Source organism: Mustelus asterias, chromosome 6, assembly GCF_964213995.1.
Source record: "Mustelus asterias chromosome 6, sMusAst1.hap1.1, whole genome shotgun sequence".
In the NCBI taxonomy this organism is placed as follows: domain Eukaryota; kingdom Metazoa; phylum Chordata; class Chondrichthyes; order Carcharhiniformes; family Triakidae; genus Mustelus; species Mustelus asterias.
In genome coordinates this window covers 142,312,269-142,333,346 of record NC_135806.1, presented here as the reverse complement: position 1 = coordinate 142,333,346, position 21,078 = coordinate 142,312,269, and the positions used below count along the sequence as shown (strand labels likewise).

The 21,078-nt window shown below is 44.8% G+C and overlaps 1 protein-coding gene across 2 annotated transcripts in view; it reads left to right on the top strand.

Annotated features, from left to right (window-relative positions):
* The window catches only part of rictora (RPTOR independent companion of MTOR, complex 2 a), a 234,058-nt gene that overhangs the window by 135,534 nt on the left and 77,446 nt on the right, over window positions 1–21,078 (top strand). For both annotated transcript variants that reach the window (XM_078215238.1, XM_078215239.1), the window contains exons 12-16: window positions 8,524–8,611; window positions 10,631–10,721; window positions 15,756–15,822; window positions 20,062–20,142; window positions 20,700–20,800. In XM_078215238.1, the coding sequence (XP_078071364.1) occupies window positions 8,524–8,611; window positions 10,631–10,721; window positions 15,756–15,822; window positions 20,062–20,142; window positions 20,700–20,800 (428 nt within the window). The remainder of the gene's footprint in view (window positions 1–8,523; window positions 8,612–10,630; window positions 10,722–15,755; window positions 15,823–20,061; window positions 20,143–20,699; window positions 20,801–21,078) is intronic.

Here is a 21,078-nt window from a genome sequence, read left to right as displayed (position 1 = left end):
CTACTTGGCAGCGCATTCCAGGCCCCCACCACCCTCTGTGTAAAAAACGTCCCTCTGATGTCTGAGTTATACTTCGCCCCTCTCAGCTTGAGCCTGTGACCCCTCGTGATCGTCACCTCCGACCTGGGAAAAAGCTTCCCACTGTTCACCCTATCTATACCCTTCATAATCTTGTATACCTCTATTAGATCTCCCCTCATTCTCCGTCTTTCCAAGGAGAACAACCCCAGTCTACCCAATCTCTCCTCATAGCTAAGACCCTCCATACCAGGCAACATCCTGGTAAACCTTCTCTGCACTCTCTCCAATGACTCCACGTCCTTCTGGTAGTGCGGTGACCAGAACTGGACGCAGTACTCCAAATGTGGCCTAACCAGCGTTCTATACAGCTGCATCATCAGACTCCAGCTTTTATACTCTATACCCCGTCCTATAAAGGCAAGCATACCATATGCCTTCTTCACCACCTTCTCCACCTGTGTTGCCACCTTCAGGGATTTGTGGACTTGCACACCTAGGTCCCTCTGTTTCTATACTCCTGATGACTCTGCCATTTATTGTATAACTCCTCCCTACATTATTTCTTCCAAAATGCATCACTTCGCATTTATCCGGATTAAACTCCATCTGCCACCTCTCCGCCCAATTTTCCAGCCTATCTATATCCTGCTGTATTGCCCGACGATGCTCTTCGCTATCCGCAATTCCAGCCATCTTCGTGTCATCCGCAAACTTGCTGATTACACCAGTTACACCTTCTTCCAAATCATTTATATATATCACAAATAGCAGAGGTCCCAGTACAGAACAGAGCCCTGCGGAACACCACTGGTCACAGACCTCCAGCCGGAGAAAGACCCTTCGACCACTACCCTCTGTCTCCTATGGCCAAGCACCTCATCTTCTCCAGCTTAATGGTATCTACCACCTCCTCCACCTACCGTGAGTGCGACGGGGCTGCAGCTGATTTCCACCTAAACAGGATTAGTCTTGCCAAGAGTGTAGTGAAAGCTACAAAATCCGCTTGGAATTTCGGCAGCAGCGGATTTAAAGGCACGACCCCAAACAGGGCAGCCTGGGGGGATGCACTTATGTCCCGATCTAGCATTACCGCAATCGTCTCAAATATCGATGCCGAGTATACCGTGATAGGCAAGCCCAGAATGTATGTAAGAGGGTGGCGGGAGCTTGCCGGCACTGTTCACAAATGGGGCTAGTGCCTGGGTAATTCTAGAGAGTCTAACCCTAGATAGATATGCTCTGTGAAGGAGTTTACATTGTATCACACCCAGCTTGGCACATATTGAGGAGGAGTGTACTCGATGCAGCACCATGTCCCAATCCTCCTCCGAGACCACCTCCCCAGATCTCGTTCCCAGAAAGATTTAACGACTGATAGAGTTTTGTTCAGACAGAATTGGAGAATAAAGAACAGAAATGATAGCACGCATAGTAATAGAAGGCACTAAGAAGATGTCAACGGAGGCATGAGGTGGGGGGTCGGCCCTATGCCCAAAGTCTTGAATTTGCAAATTTCTGAAAAAGTGCATTGCAGGTAAAGCAAACTTATCCACTAGCTGCTGGAATGACGCAAACACGCTGTCCACGTACAAGTCCCAGAATATTCTGATCCCGTGCTTGACCCATATGTTGAAGGCACCATCCAAAACAGACGGAGAAAAAAAATGGTTAGTCGATACCAGGGAAGCCTGAAACGCAAAGTGATGTCTAAATTGCATCCAAATTCTAAGAGTTGACTTGACAGGTGCATTTCTAGTATACTGGGAGGAGGGAAAATTTACCGGGGAACATATCAAGGCAGCCAAGGAAGACGGAGCACAGGAGGAGGATTCTAACTGCAGCCAATAAGGAACCTCTCTCTACCCAACACACTACCGCTCTCATATTGGCTGCCCAATAATAAAATAGAAAATTGGGCAATCCCATACCCCCTCCTGTTTAGGGCTTTCCTCCACATTCTTTGGTTTTTCCTATTCCAGACAAAGCTTGAAATGACCCAATCGAGTCTGTGAAAAAAGGATTTGGGGATGAACACCGGGATGCACTGAAAGAGATATAAAAACTTAGGTAGTATCTTCACCGCTTTGATACGGCCCGCTAACGATATGGGAGGATGGACCAACGTTTGAAGTCCTGTTCCGTCCGTCCCATGAGTGGAGCAAAGTTAGCTCCAAAGAGCCCACTAAATTTGCGAGTCATTTGCACCCCCAAGTAAGTAAACTGCCTAGTGACAATCTTGAAAGGCAGGGTGTGGTACGGGAGGCTACAAGTCGCTGCATTCAAAGGAAGGGGCTTACTCTTATTCAAGTTAAGCTTGTACCCCGAAACACGACCAAACCTTTCTAGTATAGATACGACTTCGGGAATCTAGTTGGACGAAACGCCAACATACAATAGTAGGTCGTCCACATACAACAATGCTCTCCGTTCGATTCCCTCTCGACCAATCCCCACCACTTGTTTGCTGTTGCGAAAAGCCGCAACAAGAGGTTCAATAGCAATGGCAAATGGGAGGAGAGAGGGCATCCTTGCCTAGTGCCCTGGGACAAAAGGAAAAAAGCTGAATGCACATCGTTTGTCTGGACCGGGGCTAGAGGGGCGGAGTACAGTATTTTGATCCAGGAAATGAGTTTTGGGCCGAACCTGAACCTCCCGAGAGCATAAAATAAATAATCCCATTCCGCCGCTTCAAACCCTTTTACAGCGTCCAGCGAGATTAACATCTCTGGTAGCTTGGTGGTGGCAGGCACATACATAATGTTAAACAGCTGCTGAATATTCGAGTACATATGTCTATTTTTAATGAACCCAGTCTGGTCAGGCGAGATTATAGAGGGCAGAATGTCCTCCAAGTGAATGGCCAAAATCTTAGAAATCAGTTTGAGATCCACATTCAGCAGTGAGATCAGTCTATAAGAGCTGCAGATTTGCGGGTCCTTATTCTTTTTGAGGATAAGCAAAATTGTCGCTTGCCTCGAAGTCTGCGGAAGAGAGTGGTTTTCATATGATTCATTGATCATGCGCAGTAGCAGGGGAGCCAACCTACCCATACATTTTTTGTAGAATTCGATGGGGTACCCATCTGGTCCCGGACATTTCCTACTCCGCATAGTTCTGACCGCCCTAACAATTTCTTCAATATCGATTGGTTTCTCCACTGCTGCGGCCTCTCCCCTATCCACCACGGGGAGATTCAGCGCCCCAAAGAACTCCTGAACGTCCGCCTCATTGGCGGTGGTAGTCTCCGAGCTATAGAGGGTTGAGTAAAAGTCCTTAAACAGTTTATTTATTCGCTGTGGCTCAGTAGAGACCCCATTTGGAGTCTGCATTTGTGGTATTGGACTTTTGGTGGAGAATTGGCGCAGCTGACTTGTCCCCATTCTCATAGTGTGTATACTTAGGTTTGAACAGCATCTCTTCCACTTGACGTGAGACAAGGTCTCAAACTCTGCCGAAAGTAGTAAGCATTCCTTATATACCTCTGGGAACGGGCCCAAGCGTACGTGGCACCAACTTGGGCGATACACCCCAACAATTCCGATAACCTCCTCCCTCTCTGCTTCGCCTCGTGCACTGAATAAGATATGATCTTGCACCTTAAATAAGCCTTCAATGTTTCCCATAAGGTAGCTGCTGAGACTCCCGGAGCATCAATAAACTCGAAGAAATCGTCGATTTGGGTTAACTCATCATCAAATATTAAATCGCCAAGGCATACGGGGGCCTGTCCACCCTCCCCACCACCAAGTCCATTGTCAAGGGAGCATGGTCCGAGATTACAATGGTTTCGTAGGAGCATGAGCGTACAGCCAGGAGCAACTTATTATCTACCAAAAAGTAATCTATACATGAAAACATTCGGTGGATTGGTGAAAGAAAAGAATATTTCCACTAGTGGGGTTAAGAAACCACCATGGGTCCGCCACCGCGTATTCCGTGAGAAATGATTTAATAATTTCTGCAAACTTGGAAGATACAGCGGTCCTGGGGGAGGAGCAGTCCAGGGCAGGATTCAACCAACAGTTGAAATCTCTGCCCAGTATGAACCGATGTGAATTCAAATCTGAAAGTAGTGCAAAAAACGACGGGAAAAAGGTTTCACGGTCCTAGTTTGGGGCATACACGTTGGCTAACACCAGGGGTGTCTCGGATAATTTACCCGTGACAATGACGTATCGGCCATTGAGTCAGAAATGACTGGCTACTACCAAGGGTAAGGATTGTGGATGAGGATTGCCGCCGCCCCCCCCCCCCCCCCCCCCCCCGCGCCTTGGTGTGAAAAGTTGAGTGAAAGTATTGACCCCCTCCACCCATCCTCGACCGAGCCTAAAATAGTCCACTGGCCTGAGCTGGGTCTCTTGGAGGAATGCAATTTGGGTACCCAGTTGTCGAAGATGTTTGAAATATGTTACCGTGCTTAACCAGATGATTTAATCCCCTGACATTCCAGCTAGTGAACTTGATCGCTCCAGGATAAGGGCCTCTTAGTCAGCATCCCACATTCCTAACAGTAGCCTGGTATCCCTCCTCAGTGGGGAGTCTCCCCCCAACCGCTGACATCGGCAGACGCCACACCCCAGGGCTCCACCCTCCCCACCAGCCGTGGGAAGCCAACCACGAGAAAGAGAGCATGGGCTTGAAAGAGGCCAAACCACACCGACGAAGAACAAAAGATATAGCAAAGACACAAAAACATCCACACAGAACAAACCCGCAAGCACAGCATCCCCCCCATCCCCCCTGCACGCGCCCTCCCAAACAGGGTGCCTGTGCTTCCAACACCTCCTTATCGCAGCGCCTTTACTGCACTCCGCATGGGACATGATCTCCACCTCCATTCCCATCGTGGTCACAGGTAATATAACCTGGAAAAGGTCTGTAAAAATACCAAACACTTAACCTAACAGTCGCAAGACCCATTACCCTTTCCTGGCCAACAATTCGATCTGGGTATAGCATGCAGGTTCATAAAAAACAAATATCAGTTTACATCCGCCGTGCGGTCACCCGAATCAAAAGTCTGCTCCACAAATTTCCGTGAACTTGTGCTCGGTTCCATTGTTGAGAGTAATCCTCAAGCAGGCTGGAAAGTGAAGCCCAAACCTGACCCCAGGACAGTCACGCAGAAGTCGTTTGACATCAGCGAAGGTCGTCCTTCTCCTTGCCACCACCGGGGTAAAATCTGGAAATATCAACAGCTTATTTTCTTGGTACCTCAGAGTAGTAGCCTGTGCTGCTTGCCGCAGGATTCTGTCTCGTGCTGAGGTGTAATTTACTCGGGCAATAATGGGCCGAGGAGCTTCTCCCGGTCTGAGCTTTGCCCGTAACACTCTGTGTGCGCGATCCAGAAGCGGCTCATCCTCAAGTTCCAGCACATTCTCAATAGCCATGCAATATTTGGGCCCTCGATTCCCTCCGGAAGACCTATTAGACGGATGTTATTTCATCTTTGGCGTCCTCCCATCTCATCACATTTCTCCCTTAGGGACTTATCCTCCGATGTCAAATGAGTAACTTGGCTCTTCAGCTCGGAGATAGTGTTTCCACTAAATGCCTCCCGAGTCCTCAAGCCCCTTCAAGCGTTTCTCATGGGCAACAGTGACACCTTGGAGAGATTTAACAGATGATCCGAGCTCCTCTCTCAACTCGTCTATCTTGGCCTGCAACTCAGTGGCCCACTGGTCCAACTTACTGTCCAATCTTTGCATGGCCTCCATAATAGCGTCCCATCCTTTCGCTCCGCATGCTCTGTTCAGTGATCCCTCCAGGAGAGTGTGGTGGCGACCCGGCGACCCGCCCAAATCCCTGCGGTCCCACTCTTCAACTTTTGTTTGCCTCCTGCCATTTTGCCAGTGCCAGCGCCTGTGGGCTTAGCCATTTCCTCCAGCCTGGAGCGCTATTTCTTGGTCCACGTATCAAGCTGTCTCGCTGTTTGATCTACCAGAGTTCTTACATGGATTGCTTTTCACTTACTTCACCCTTAACTGGGCGAACAGAAGCAGCAAAGGTTCCCAGCCGAGCTACAAGTTGCAACTCTTCTCCCTCACTTTAATTCACCCATGGTTGGGTGAAAAAAGAAACGGCACAGTGTCCCCAGGTTATCTGACGGTTGCGGTTTTTATGACACAGGAATTCTTCCCTGGACTGCCTCCCACCTGAAACCAATTCACACTTGACTGAGTGAAAAAACTACAAGATGGTTCCAGGCTGAACTGCGAGTCCCAACATGCCCCTCATAGAGCTCTAGCTGCAAAAAAAGCAATCCAAAAGTAGAAATAGCAGCTTGCAATTTGCAGCAGGACCTAAGTGGCTCCTGCTTCCCACTTTAATTCATCCTTTCCTGGGTGAAAAAAGGACAGAGTTTGCAGACAGAGCTGTAATCCACAGCCCCTCCCCACGACACAGTAAATTCCAACCGGCAGGAAGGAATCTAAAAATAACCCTTTCCAGCTAGACTTTCGAAGTTTTGTCTTTGCAGTTGCACTCCGGGTATGTTTAAAGCTGCTTGATGTACATTAACCTCTCTCCAGACCTCAACAAACAGCGGATTTCAAGAAGGATCTTGCCACCTGTGAATCATGCTTCCTCTCACACCAGCGCCATCTTTGATTCCGAAAAAACAGCTCAATTTTTTTTAAGAACCGATATCTTTCCTTGTTCAAATTGTGCATTCTTTATTTTTAAAAATTCAAATATAGCTGCATTAGATACGGGTTCTATCCATCTCCTGAACATCTGCCCTCACTCCTTCCCTTCTCTCCCAGAATCATGATAGAATACCCCTTGAGCTCACTTTTCACCCCATTAGCCTTCACATTCAAAGGATCATCCTCCACCATTTCTGCCAGCTCCAGCTGCTACCCCACAAAATAGATCCTCCCACAACCCGGTCAGCATTCTGCAGGGACCATTCCCTCAGTGATAGCCTGGTCGTCAATTCCATCACGCCCAACTCCCCTTCTCACGGCATCTTCCCTTGCAATCGCAGACGGTGCAGCACCTGTTCCTTTACCTCTGCACTCCTCACTATTCAAGACCTCAAACACTACTTTCAAATTAAGCAGTGTTTCATTCCCAATGAGTGACTGCTTTGCGGAACACATTCACTCAGCCCACAAGCATAACTCCAACTTTCCTGTCGGGTGCCATTTTAACTCAGCATCTTGGTGTCTGTCCGTGGCCTGCAGCAATGCTCCATTGAAGCCCGGCACAAACCGGAAGAGCAGCATCTCATTTTCCAGTTTAGCATATTGCAACCCTCGAGACTCAACATGGAGTTCGGCAACTTTAGATTTTGACCTTTTTCCTCCATCTTAAGCCCCCAACTTTAAAAAAAATGTTCCATACATGTATTGCCTCAATGCAAAACATCCCCTCCTCCTCTCACACCAGACCATCTTTTGGTCTTAAAGTTGCTACTTTTTATTGCAATTTCTGTATTCTTCCTCTCAGTTCTGATGGAGAGTCTATGGACTCAAAATGTTAGCTGTTTCTCTCCTGATAAATGTTAGTTCATCTGCTGAGTTTTTCCAGCGTTCTCTTCGTATTTCAGATTCCAGCATCCGCAATATTTTGCTTAAGATCAATCTTGTATCCTGAGGAATGTAACTCCTCGGAAGCATTTTGCTTCATCAGCACCATCCAATCAGTCAGCTTGCCAGAGAACAAACATTTTACTGTGGATAGGTTAAGTAAGTGAGAAAAGACTTGGCAGATAGAGTATAATGTCAAAAACGTACGGTTATCCATTATAATAAGAATAGAAAGTAAAATGTTTAAATGGGAAGGGAGAGAGAATCCTGCAGTACAGAGGGATCTGAGTATCCTTGTATATGAATTACAAAAGAATAGCAAATAATTAAGGCAAATAGAATTTAGTGCAAGGAGGGTAGACTATAAAAGTAGGGAAGTCTTGCTGGAACTGTATAATCATAAATACAAATACTATACACCATACTAATGAAGATAGAGACTCGCTAAAAGATTCAACAAAAATTATGTTGAGGTTTTCTATGAAGTCACTTCTATGAAGTTTTCTATGAAGTCACTTCTATGAAGTTTTCAATGAATTGACAACCTAATCCAGGCAGTTTATTGGCTGGTGACAGGTTTATTTATAGGGGCCACATTAATTGGAAATAAGAACCCAGGGTTGGAGGATCTAGGGTAGGAAAAATGTTTCACTCAGAGATAATCATTGTGGAATAACGAAAGTGGGTAAAGATATTGAAAAAGGCATTGTAAATGGGTTCATGAGGTGATTGTGTTTAAGGAGTGAGAACGTGGGTAGGTGATGTTAAGAAGATTTTGCTCTTGTCAAAAAAAGGTGAGACTATTCGTTCTTTTCTTGTTGAACTTTTTTGGTAGATCTAAGGTTTGCCTGGCTACATTAAATTTATTTTTCAGTGCCTCTATTGCTGGTATATGTTGCCAGGTGTTTCTCTTGACAATGAACCTATTGAAAACTGATAAGTTTCTTTCTCCTCTTTCTCACTTTAACAGCGTGGTCTGCTAGAGGTGTTGTACGATATCTTCCGACTCCCTATCCCTGTGACAACGCAGGATTTTTCTGAAGCTCTGCTCAGCGTAGGTGGGTGAGCATTTTCATTGTCACATTGTCATACCTGAAAGGAACATGAGGTGCTCAAGTCAGCTGTCAGCCCATTACTTAAATAATGAACATTTTTCTTTGCTGCTTTTATAATGTTTGTACAGAATGAAAGCTTTTTCCAGCTGGAGATGGGCAAAATGTTTAAAGTTTTAAAGTTTATTAGTGTCACAAGTAATCATGAGGAGGATAATTTGAAAAGAAAAATGAAATATTGGCTCCTGCATCTGCAGAATGTGTTAAATACTCCTCTTCTTTCCACCCACAATTGCACAGGTCCCTTTTGTTCCTTCCATGTATTGTCTATAATTCTGGCAAGTAACAAATGCATCAAATCCCAAAAATATTTAATGCAAGAGAAAATACTTGAGAGAGAACATTTAAAAAATGGGGACAAATCTGTTCCATTCCTGAAATCCTGCTAAGAAACTAAAAGTTGGGAAAATTGCATAGTTCAATCCTTTACTTTATTGCTGCTACCCTCTGCTGGATATGTGCATCAGCTACACTCACTGTTGAAGACCTGAGCTTATATTATCAAGCATGGATGAAAGGTCAAAACCCTTTGTGTATGTTAGCATAATTGTCATGAATAGCAGGCAAGATAAATTGAGAATAACAGCCAGCTGGCCATGGGCAACCTTGTTTTAAAGCTTAGATTATAAGTGGAAGAGAAATATGAGGGATCATAAAATGATCCAACACAGAAGGGGTCACTTGGCCTATCACGTCTGTGTTGACTTTTTAGTGGAACTATCCAGTTAGTACCACTGCCTTGCACTTGAGTGGTTTATCATAATTTTCTTGCTTTAGAACTTTTAAAAAATTATTTTGTGAGACGTGGGCATCGCTGGCTGACCAGCATTTATTGCCCAACCCTAGTTGCCTGAGGGCAGTTGAGAGTCAACCACATTGCTGGGGCTCTGGAGTCGCAAGTAGGCCAGACCAGGTAAGGATGGCAGATTTCCTTCCCTAAAGGACATTAGTGAACCAGATGGGTTTTTCTGACAATCAACAATGGTTTCACGGTCATCAGTAAATTCTTAATTCCAATTTTTTTTTATTGAATTCAAATTCGATTCGAACTCGGGTCCCCAGAACATTAGCTTAGTTTCTGGATTAATAGTCTAGCGATAATGCCACTAGGCCATCACCTCCCCTATATCTGTGCTTCTGTTAGTAAAGCCAAGCTTTTCTAACAACATTCTCAAAGAACAGTACAGCACAGGAAACAGGCCCTTCGGCCCTCCAAGCCTGTGCCGCTCCTTGGTCCAACTAGACCAATCGTTTGTATCCCTCCATTCCCAGGCTGCTCATGTGATTATCCAGGTAAGTCTTAAACGATGTCAGCGTGCCTGCCTCCACCACCCTACTTGGCAGCGCATTCCAGGCCCCCACCACCCTCTGTGTAAAAAACGTCCCTCTGATGTCTGAGTTATACTTCGCCCCTCTCAGCTTGAGCCCGTGACCCCTCGTGATCGTCACCTCCGACCTGGGAAAAAGCTTCCCACTGTTCACCCTATCTATACCCTTCATAATCTTGTATACCTCTATTAGATCTCCCCTCATTCTCCGTCTTTCCAAGGAGAACAACCCCAGTCTACCCAATCTCTCCTCATAGCTAAGACCCTCCATACCAGGCAATTTGTTCTGTCACCTTCAAGCAGTTGTGTAGTACCTCATACCATTTAGTTTATGTTGCCTTTCTTCATGCCTCCCACCAGAATGTGTCACTTCATACTTTTGTTAAATTTCATTTGTCATGTATCTGTCCATTTCATCAATCTGTCTGTCCTCCTGAAATTTGTTGCAACCCTCGTTGCTACTGCATTTGAGTTTCTTGTCACATGCTAACTTTGAAATTATGCTCTGTATACCCAAGTGGAGTGTCCATAGATTTTGGAAGAAGCATGCTTGTTGAGCTGAATGGACCCTTTCTAATTACATGATTTCTTACATTGTATTTTGTTCTTTTTCTCCCCCTCCTTCTCATTCTGACAGATCCCAGCCGATTTCAAGACGCCTGGCGTCTTTCAGATGGATTTGTAGCAGCTGAAGCTAAAACAATTCTCCCACATCGAGCAAGATCCAGGTATATGATTCCCTGATAAAAGGAGTTGTTTGGACGCACAAGTCAAGCAACTGCTACCTATAACACACTTAAAAGCAATTCATTCTGTGTGAAACTCTGAGATTTTGGAGCTATGTGATAAAGTAACAAATAAATACAAGTATTCTCTTTATAACTAATTTTTACTACTCTGCTTTAACAACTCTAACTGTAGGCAGCACAGCACAATCTTGTCTCTCTCCTTCCACCATTCCAGTGAAATTCTTGTCATTTCAATTCTTTAATTTTGTAATCTAGGCTTTAACAGTGTTTGAAATCAGTGACCAAGTCCATGGTACTTTTTGAATGATGGAGCACGAGCAAATTACGAAGCACGTTTTGGTATTCTAAATATTTTTTTAAACAGCTGTAAAATATAATTTTACAACCAAATCTGAGAGATTAGAAGACCACAAGTATAATAGGGTTGTGTCAGTCTTAGCCAGTTAAGCATTCCGTAGCAAATACTGCTATTAAACCAGTAGTCCCACTAGTGTGGGAAGTGGGAAAATGTAATTGTTGTAGTGTAGTTAGATGTGCTGTTTAAGACCGATTAGCAGGACTATTGCTCTACATGCAACCCAGGACAGAGTGGAGGGAGCTTTTATCTAACCAGTGCTGTGCTTTGCTAGGAGTGTTTGATGGGACAGTGTAGAGGGAGTTGAGGACATGATGTGGAATGGGAGTCTCTAGGATTACACATATTATTGGGAGTTCCTTGGGAGCAAACAATACAGGGTGCAGTCTGTATTGTCCCAACACAGATTTGTGAAGGGTAAGTCTTGCCCCACAAATTTGATTGAATTTTTTGAGGAGCTAACTAAGTGTGTCGATGAAGGAAGAGCGGTTGATGTCATATACATGGATTTTAGTAAGGCGTTTGATAAGGTCCCCCAAGGTCGGCTCATGAAGAAAGTAAGGAGGTGTGGGATCGAGGGAAATTTGGCCGATTGGATAAGTAACTGGCTATCTCATAGAAGACAGAGGGTGGTGGTGGATGGAAAATTTTCAGACTGGAGGAAACCAGTTACCAGCGGTGTACCACAAGGATCAGTGCTGGGTCCTCTGCTGTTTGTGATTTTTATAAATGACTTGTAGGAGGGGGCTGAAGAGTGGATCAGTAAATTTGCGGATGACACCAAAATTGGTGGAGTAGTGGATGAGGTGGAGGGCTGTTGTGGGCTGCAAAGAGACATTGATAGGATGCAGAGTTGGGCCTAAAAATGGCAGATGGAGTTTAACCCTGATAAGTGCGAGGTGATTCATTTTGGTAGGACAAATTTGATTGCGGATTACAGGGTCAAAGGTAGGGTTCTGAGGAATGTGGAGGAACAGAGAGATCTTGGGGTTCATATCCACAGATCTCTGAAGGTTGCCACTCAAGTGGATAGAGCCGTGAAGAAGGCCTATAGTGTGTTAGCGTTTATTAACAGGGGGTTTGAGTTTAAGAGCCGTGGGGTTATGCTGCAACTGTACAGGACCTTGGTGAGACCACATTTGGAATATTGTGTGCAGTTCTGGTCACCTCACTATAAGAAGGATGTGGAAGCACTGGAAAGAGTGCAAAGGAGATTTACCAGGATGCTGCCTGGTTTGGAGGGTCGGTCTTATGAGGAAAGGTTGAGGGAGCTAGGGCTTTTCTCTTTAGAGCGGAGGAGGTTGAGAGGCAACTTAATAGAGGTTTATGGGATTGATAGAGTGGACGTTCAGAGACTATTTTCTCTACAACTGCAACATCAGACCCCAACTTTTATACTCTATGCCCCATCCTATAAAGGCAAGCATGCCATATGCCTTATTCACCACCTTCTCCACCTGTGACGTCACCTTCAAGGATCTGTGGACTTGCACACTCCTCTGCACTCTCTCCTGAGCAAGTGTATCCTTCCTGATGGACGGAACTGTACACAATTCCAGCTGTGGCCTAACAATGTTTTCTGCAGTTCCATCATCCAGCTTTTACATTCTCGCCCCAATAAAGGAAAGCATTCCATTTACCTTCTTGACCACCTTGTCCACCTGTCCTGCCACCTTGAGGACCTGTGGACACACACTCCGAGGTCTCTCACTTCCTCAACTCCGCTCAGTATCTTCCCATTTATTGAGTATTCCCTTGCTTTGTTTGCCTTCCCCAAGTGTGTTGCCTCACACTTTTCCAGATTTAATTCCATTTGCCACTTTTCCATCTACTCAACCAAATCATTGCTATCATTCTGGAGTTGACAGTTATCTGCATATGAAGGCAGAGACAAAATACTCTGCCTTCTCAATCTTGCCCCTTGCCTGAGGTGGTGTGGTGCACCTTCGGTTAGCTCTCTCCCTCAAAGGGGAGAGCAGTCGATGGTCATCTGGGACAATGGCGACTTCACTCATTGAGACTCCTGCCCAGGTCTTCTGAATCAATCCATGTACGTCTCTGATAGGCCCTATATTTTCCTTAGTTATTCTGTTACTCTTAATATTATGGCAAAAAAATCTGAGGATCTTTGATTTTACCTGCCAATATTTTTTCTTATCCTAATTTCTATCTGCAAATTTCCCATTCATGCCTCCCAAATTTAAGTCTAAATCATTAATGTATACAACAAGCAGCAAACTCTGTGGAGCACTATTGGAAACCATTTCTATTCGCAAAATCACCCATCAATCATTACCATTTGTTTCCTGTCACTGAGTCAATTCAGCATCCAACCTGCCATCTTCCGTTGAGATCTCACTTCGCATGAGATCTCACTTTCCTGACCAGGCTGCCATGTGGGATCTTGCCAAGTGCCTTACTGAAATCCATATAGGTAACATTCACTGCACTACCTTCATCAATCCTCCTTGTTACTTCCTCAAAAAATATTAGTTTAGTAAGACACAATCTTCCTCTAATAAAACCATGCTGACTGTCCCTGATTAATCCGTGTCTTTTTAAATGACAGGTTTTTTTCCGGTCTCTCAGAATTGTTTCCAGTAATTTGGCCACCACCAAAGTCAGACTGACCAGCCTGTAATTTTCTGGCCTACCCTTCGCACCTTTCGTAAATAACGATGCAACTTTCACAGATCTCTGTTCCCCTGGGACCTTGCCTGGAATTAGTGAGGATTAGAAAATGATCCTCAGAGCATCTGCTATTTCCTCCCTGGCTTCTTTCAACAACCTGGAATTTAGTCTATTTGTCCCTAGTGATTTATCCACTCTCAAGGATACCAATCCCCCCAGTACTTCCTCTTATGCTTATTGTATCTAATATTTCTCACACCTTTTTAACTCGAATGTCTGAATCATCCCCCTCCTTAGTGAAGACAGAGACAAAGTACTCATTGAGACTCCTGTCCACATCTTCTCAATTAGTCCACAAGATACCATGTACATCTCTGATAGGCCCCGCCTTTTCCTGAGTTTTTCTGTGTTTCTTAATGCATTGTAAAATATGTTAAGATTTTCTTTGATTTTAGAACTTAGAACATTACAGTGCAGTACAGGCCCTTCAGCCCTCGATGTTGCGCCGACCAGTGGAACCAATCTAAAGCCCCTCTAATCTACACTATTCCAATATCATCCATATGTTTATCCAATAACCATTTGAATGTTCTTAATGTTGACGAGTCCACTACTGCTGCAGGCAGGGCATTCCACGCCCTTACTACTCTGAGTAAAGAACCTACCTCTAACATGGGCGGCACGGTAGCACAGTGGTTAGCACTGCTGCTTCACAGCTCCAGGGTCCCGGGTTCGATTCCCGGCTCGGGTCACTGTCTGTGTGGAGTTTGCACATTCTCCTCGTGTCTGCGTGGGTTTCCTCCGGGCGCTCCGGTTTCCTCCCACAGTCCAAAGATGTGCGGGTTAGGTTGATTGGCCAGGTTAAAAATTGTCCCTTAGAGTCCTGGGATGCGTAGGTTAGAGGGATTAGCGGGTAAAATATGTGGGGGTAGGGCCTGGGTGGGATTGTGGTCGGTGCAGACTCGATGGGCCGAATGGCCTCCTTCTGCACTGTAGGGTTTCTATGTTTCTATGTTATCTGTCCTATATCTCTCGCCCCTCAATTTAAAGCTATGTCCCCTCGTGCTAGCCATCACCATCTGAGGAAAAAGGCTCTCACTATCCACCCTATCTAATCCTCTGATCATCTTGTATGCCTCTATTAAGTCACCTCAACCTCCTCCTCTCTAAAGAAAACAACCTCAAGCCCCTCAGCCTTTCCTCATACCATTTTCCCACCATACCAGGCAACATCCTGGTAAATCTCCTCTGCACCCTTTCCAACACTTCCACATCTTTCCTATGATACGGCGACCAGAACTGTACGCAATACTCCAAGTGCGGCCGCACCAGAGGTTTGTACAGTTGCAGCATGACCTCCTGGCTCCGAAACTCAATCCCTCTACCAATAAAAGCTAACACACTGTACGCCTTCTTAACAACCCTATCAACCTGGGTGCCAACTTTCAGGGATCTATGCACATGGACACCCAGATCCCTCTGTTCATCCACACTACCAAGTATCTTACCATTAGCCCAGTACTCTGTATTCCTGTTACTCCTTCCAAAGTGAATGCCAATATTTGCATGTCAATATTTTTTTTACCCTTTGTTTTGCTCATTTCCATTTTTACTTCACCCTTGAACTTCCTGTACACTCGGCTTTCTACAGTATTAAGACTTTTGTGACCAGCATTTTTTTCTGCTTTATCTTGGCCTGTATGGTTCTGGATAAAGTCCAACAGGGTTATTTGGTAGCAAAAGCCACACAAGCTTTCGAAAGCTTGTGTGGCTTTTGCTACCAAATAACCCTGTTGGACTTTAACCTGGTGTTGTTAAACTTCTTACTGTGTTTACCCCAGTCCAACGCTGGCATCTCCCCACCATGGTTCTGGATAACCAGTATAATGTGAGTGAGGCATCATTAGGATGTTATAGTGTGTATCTCATGTTGTGATGCTAAGGTTGGTATGTGAGTAGTTATGGGTCAGTCTTGTTCACAGTTTTAATTCACATGAAATGATGTGTTTCTGAATCCTCTTTTCCAGGCCTGACCTGATGGATAATTACTTGGCACTTGTGCTGTCTGCATTCATCAACAATGGACTCTTGGAGGTAATGGTTTAATGTAGCCTAAAACCATAAACATTTATTTTTAATTAATGTGGCTTATAAGACCGTAAGACCCCCACGCATGACATAACTTCCATTGGCACATTATAACTGTTACAGTCCTGTCAGAATTGCAGAGAATGATGAGAGTGAGTAATCATTTGATTAACAGATACAAATGGTTTATACAGCATACTGACTATCTGGGAGTGATTAAGAGACTGGAACCTAATCCCAAAGGGTTTTAATCGCTTATATATAGCATTGTGGATATTGGAGAGTGAGTTTCAGACTATATTCTAACAGAACATAAGAAATAGGAGCAGGAGTAGGCCATCTAGGCCCTCGAACCTGCCCCGCCATTCAATAAGATCATGGCTGATCTGAAGTGGATCAGTTCCACTTACCCGCCTGCTCCCCATAAACCCTTAATTCCCCTACCGATCAGAAATCCATCTATCCGTGACTTAAACATATTCAACGAGGTAGCCTCCACCACTTCAGTGGGCAGAGAATTCCAGAGATTCACCACCCTCTGAGAGAAGAAGTTCCTCCTCAATTCTGTCCTAAACTGACCCCCCTTTATTTTGAGGCTGTGCCCTCTAGTTCTGGTTCTAGTTCTAGTTCCGTTCCACAGCAACCACAAGGGTTTGTGTGATTTATATATAAAGAAAGATTTGCATTTTATATCATGCTTTCGCAACCAATTAAATGCTTTTTGAAGTGTAGCCATTGTTGTAGGTGGAATTTAACACGGACAAATGTGAGGGAATACAATTTGGAAGGTCTAGTGCAGAAGGAAAGTATGCAGTAAATGGTAGAGCCCTGAGAAATATTAACCTACAGAGGGATCTAGGCGTGCAAATTCGCAGTTGTCTGAAGGTGGCAACTCAGACGGACAAAGTGGTCAAGAAGGTTTATGACATGTTGGCCTTCATCGGTCGGGGTGTTGAGTATAGGAATTGGAAAATCATGTTGCAGCTGTATAGGACTTTGGTTAGGCCGCATTTGGAGTAGTGTGTACAATTCTGGTCGCCACACTACTGGAAGGATGTTGATGCATTGAAAAGGGAGCACAAGAGATTTACCAGGATGTTGTCTGGTTTCGAGGATATGATGTGGAGATGCCGGCATTGGACTGGGGAAACACAGTAAGAAGTCTCACAACACCAGGTTAAAATCCAACAGGTTTATTTGGTAGCACAAGCCACTAGCTTTCGGAGCGCTGCTCCTTCATCAGGTGATGAATCCTAACCTGGCCTCCAGCATCCTCACTTGATGAAGGAGCAGCGCTCCGAAAGCTAGTGGCACGGTAGCACAGTGGTTAGCATTGCTGCTTCACAGCTCCTGGGTTCGATTCCCAGCTCGGGTCACTGTCTGTGTGGAGTTTGCACATTCTCCTCGTGTCTGCGTGGGTTTCCTCCGGGTGCTCCGGTTTCATAAGAACATAAGAAATAGGAGCAGGAGTAGGCCATCTAGCCCCTCGAGCCTGCCCCGCCATTCAATAAAATCATGGCTGATCTGACGTGGATCAGTACCACTTACCCGCCTGATCCCCATAACCCTTAATTCCCTTACCGATCAGGAATCCATCCATCTGCGCTTTAAACATATTCAGCGAGGTAGCCTCCACCACCTCAGTGGGTAGAGAATTCCAGAGATTCACCACCCTCTGGGAGAAGAAGTTCCTCCTCAACTCTGTCTTAAACCGACCCCCCTTTATTTTGAGGCTGTGTCCTCTAGTTTTAACTTCCTTACTAAGTGGAAAGAATCTCTCCGCCTCCACCCTATCCAGCCCCCGCATTATCTTATAAGTCTCCATAAGATCCCCCCTCATCCTTCTAAACTCCGAGTACAAACCCAATCTCCTCAGCCTCTCCTCATAATCCAAACCCCTCATCTGCGGTATCAACCTGGTGAACCTTCTCTGCACTCCCTCCAATGCCAATATATCCTTCCTCATATAAGGGGACCAATACTGCACACAGTATTCCAGCTGCGGCCTCACCAATGCCCTGTACAGGTGCATCAAGACATCCCTGCTTTTATATTCTATCCCCCTCGCAATATAGGCCAACATCCCATTTGCCTTCCTGATCACCTGTTGTACCTGCAGACTGGGCTTTTGCGTCTCATGCACAAGGACCCCCAGGTCCCTTTGCACGGTAGCATGTTTTAATTTGTTTCCATTGAGATAGTAATCCCATTTGTTATTATTTCCTCCAAAGTGTATAACCTCGCATTTCTCAACGTTATACTCCATTTGCCATATCCTCGCCCACTCACTCAGCCTGTCCAAATCTCTCTGCAGATCTTCTCCGTCCTCCACACGATTCACTTTTCCACTTATCTTTGTGTCGTCTGCAAACTTCGTTACCCTACACTCCGTCCCCTCCTCCAGATCATCTATATAAATGGTAAATAGTTGCGGCCCGAGTACCGATCCCTGCGGCACACCACTAGTTACCTTCCTCCAACCGGAAAAACACCCATTTATTCCGACTCTTTGCTTCCTGTCAGATAGCCAGTCCCCAATCCACTTTAACACACTACCCCCAACTCCGTGTGCCCTAATCTTCTTCAGCAGCCTTTTATGGGGCACCTTATCAAACGCCTTTTGGAAATCCAAAAACACCGCATCCACCGGTTCTCCTCCATCAACCGCCCTAGTCACATCTTCATAAAAATCCAACAGTTTCCTCCCACAGTCCAAAGATGTGCGGGTTAGGTTGATTGGCCAGGTTAAAAATTGCCCCTTAGAGTCCTGAGATGCGTAGGTTAGAGGGATTAGTGGGTAAAAATATGTGGGGGTAGGTCCTGGGTGAGATTGTGGTCGGTGCAGACTCGATGGGCCGAATGGCCTCCTTCTGCACTGTAGGGTTTCTATGATTTCTTCTATGATTGTGCTACCAAATAAACCTGTTGGACTTTAACCTGGTGTTGTGAGGCTTCTTACTGTGTTCGAGGATATGGACAATGAAGAAAGTTAAGCAAACTTGGATTGTCTTCATTGGAGCGTCAGGGGATGAGGGGGGACCTGATATGGGTTTACAAGATTATGACAGACTTGGATAGAATGGATAGTCAGAGTCTTTTTCCCAGGGTCGAAGGGTCAATTACTCAGGGGCACAGGTTGAGTGTGAGAGAGGGAAAGTTTAAAAGAAACACGAGGGGCAAGTTTTTCACACAGGGCGGTGAATGAATGAAATGTGCTGCAGGGGGAGGTGGTAGAAGCAGATTCTAAACAATGTTCAAGAGGCATCTGGATAGATAAATGAAAAGGCAGGGAATAGAGGGATATGGACCAGGCAAGAAAATATTAGATTAGAAAGGCATCTGTGTTGCAGAGACTTGGTGGGCCGAAGGGCCTGTTCCTGAACTGTACTGTTTTTTGTTCTTTGTAAGGAATGCGATAGCCAAAATTGTGCACAGCAAGTTCTCCCAAACAGCAAATTGATTATCACCAGATAATCGGCTTTAGTAATGTTGACTGAGTGTTAAATGTTGACTGCTGTTCAAAGTAGTGACAGAGGTTCTTTTCCATCTACCTTTATTGAGCAGATGGGCCTCCGTTTATCATTTCAGGTGGCACCTCCGGTAATACACTCCCTCAGTATTGTACTCAAATGTCAGTCTAGATTTTTCTGCTCCTCTCTGAAGTAGTACTTGAACCCGCAACCGTCTGACCGAGGGAATAGTGCTGCCAACTGAGCCACAGCTGACTTCTGAATATTCTAGATTCTATATAAAATTACAAACCTGGGGGTGAGTTACAGGCTGCAGTCTAACTGAGGGTCTTGAGTGGTTCGTATAGAGAATAACCGATATCTGTGAGTGAGTTCCAGGCTAGAAAGTAATCAACAAACTGAGTTGGGCATGCCTCAAGAATGAGTAGTTTATTTGAAGCATCAAAATTGAGTTGGTATGCTTATATTGTATCTGTAATGTTTGGACATCCGATGTTAGCTCACTGTTAATTACCAGGGAAATTAGCACCAACACAGCCCAGTGCACTCATGTTGTCGAATTATCAACAGTATTGCGTTGATTTTGGATTACCGCTATTCTATAAATAATGCATGTGTTCCAAGACAAAGGAACATTTTACAACAGAGAGAGATTTTTTTATTAAGGAGTAACTTTGCAAATGAACTGTGCACCTGAGCTGCGGTAAGGCAACTCCCACTTTTGTTTCTGTTTTAATTTTTCACCATTGTAATTCATCCTCTCTCTTTTCCTTAGAGTCTGGTTGATGTGCTAACAAGCAGCGATGACAATGTGTCTGTGCGGGCCACCATCCTGCTCGGCGAACTCTTGCACATGGTAAGGTGACCTGTAATTAGGCTCAAGCTGTCTCTATTCCTATCATTAACATCCTATAACCAGCCTGACACTTCCTTCTGGTCATGTAATATCTCCTGAATCCAGGTTGACATTCCCCCACTGACCACTAAAGACAGTAGCATCTGGTTGCTAAAGAGAGATTTTTTAAAAACTTAAGAATATGATAGAAACAGCTGTATTTTTATGGATTCTAAATATCTTGGTAATGTGACGCTGTTCTTTATAGGTATAAATTATTGTGAAGTGTAATTATTATAGTTACATAGGCACAGGGAATAGCCATGAGATGAATGACATCTGATTGCTGAGTTTAGCTTCATGCAGTTTATCTGTTTGTGATGTTGGGAGAAAAACTTATGTTGGACAGGACACTTGGTAACCTTCCCTAATCTCCTCAGATAAAATTCTTTAATATGATGACAAGGAAGATGTGCCCTCATTTCAATATCTTGGCACTTTCTCAGCACTGCACTGAAGTTTTACATAAGCTTATGATCTGATGTAGCCAGCCACAAACATCTGTTTCTCTCATTCAGGCAAATACTATCCTGCCGTATACCTACAGCCACCATTTACACTGTCTACCGACCCTCATGAACATGGCAGCTTCGTTCGATATCTCTCAGGAAAAGCGGCTGTAAGTTCATTTCAACATTCATGCCAAGCAATGCAATAGTAAGAAGTTTAACAACACCAGGTTAAAGTCCAACAGGTTTATTTGGTAGCAAAAGCCACCAGCTTTCGGAGCTTTATTAAGGCTCCGAAATAATAAGGCTCCGAAAGCTTGTGGCTTTTGTTACCAAATAAACCTGTTGGACTTTAACCTGGTGTTGTTAAACTTCTTACTGTGTTTACCCCAGTCCAACGCCGGCATCTACACATCAAGCAATGCAATATGCAGGGTGCAAGGGAATT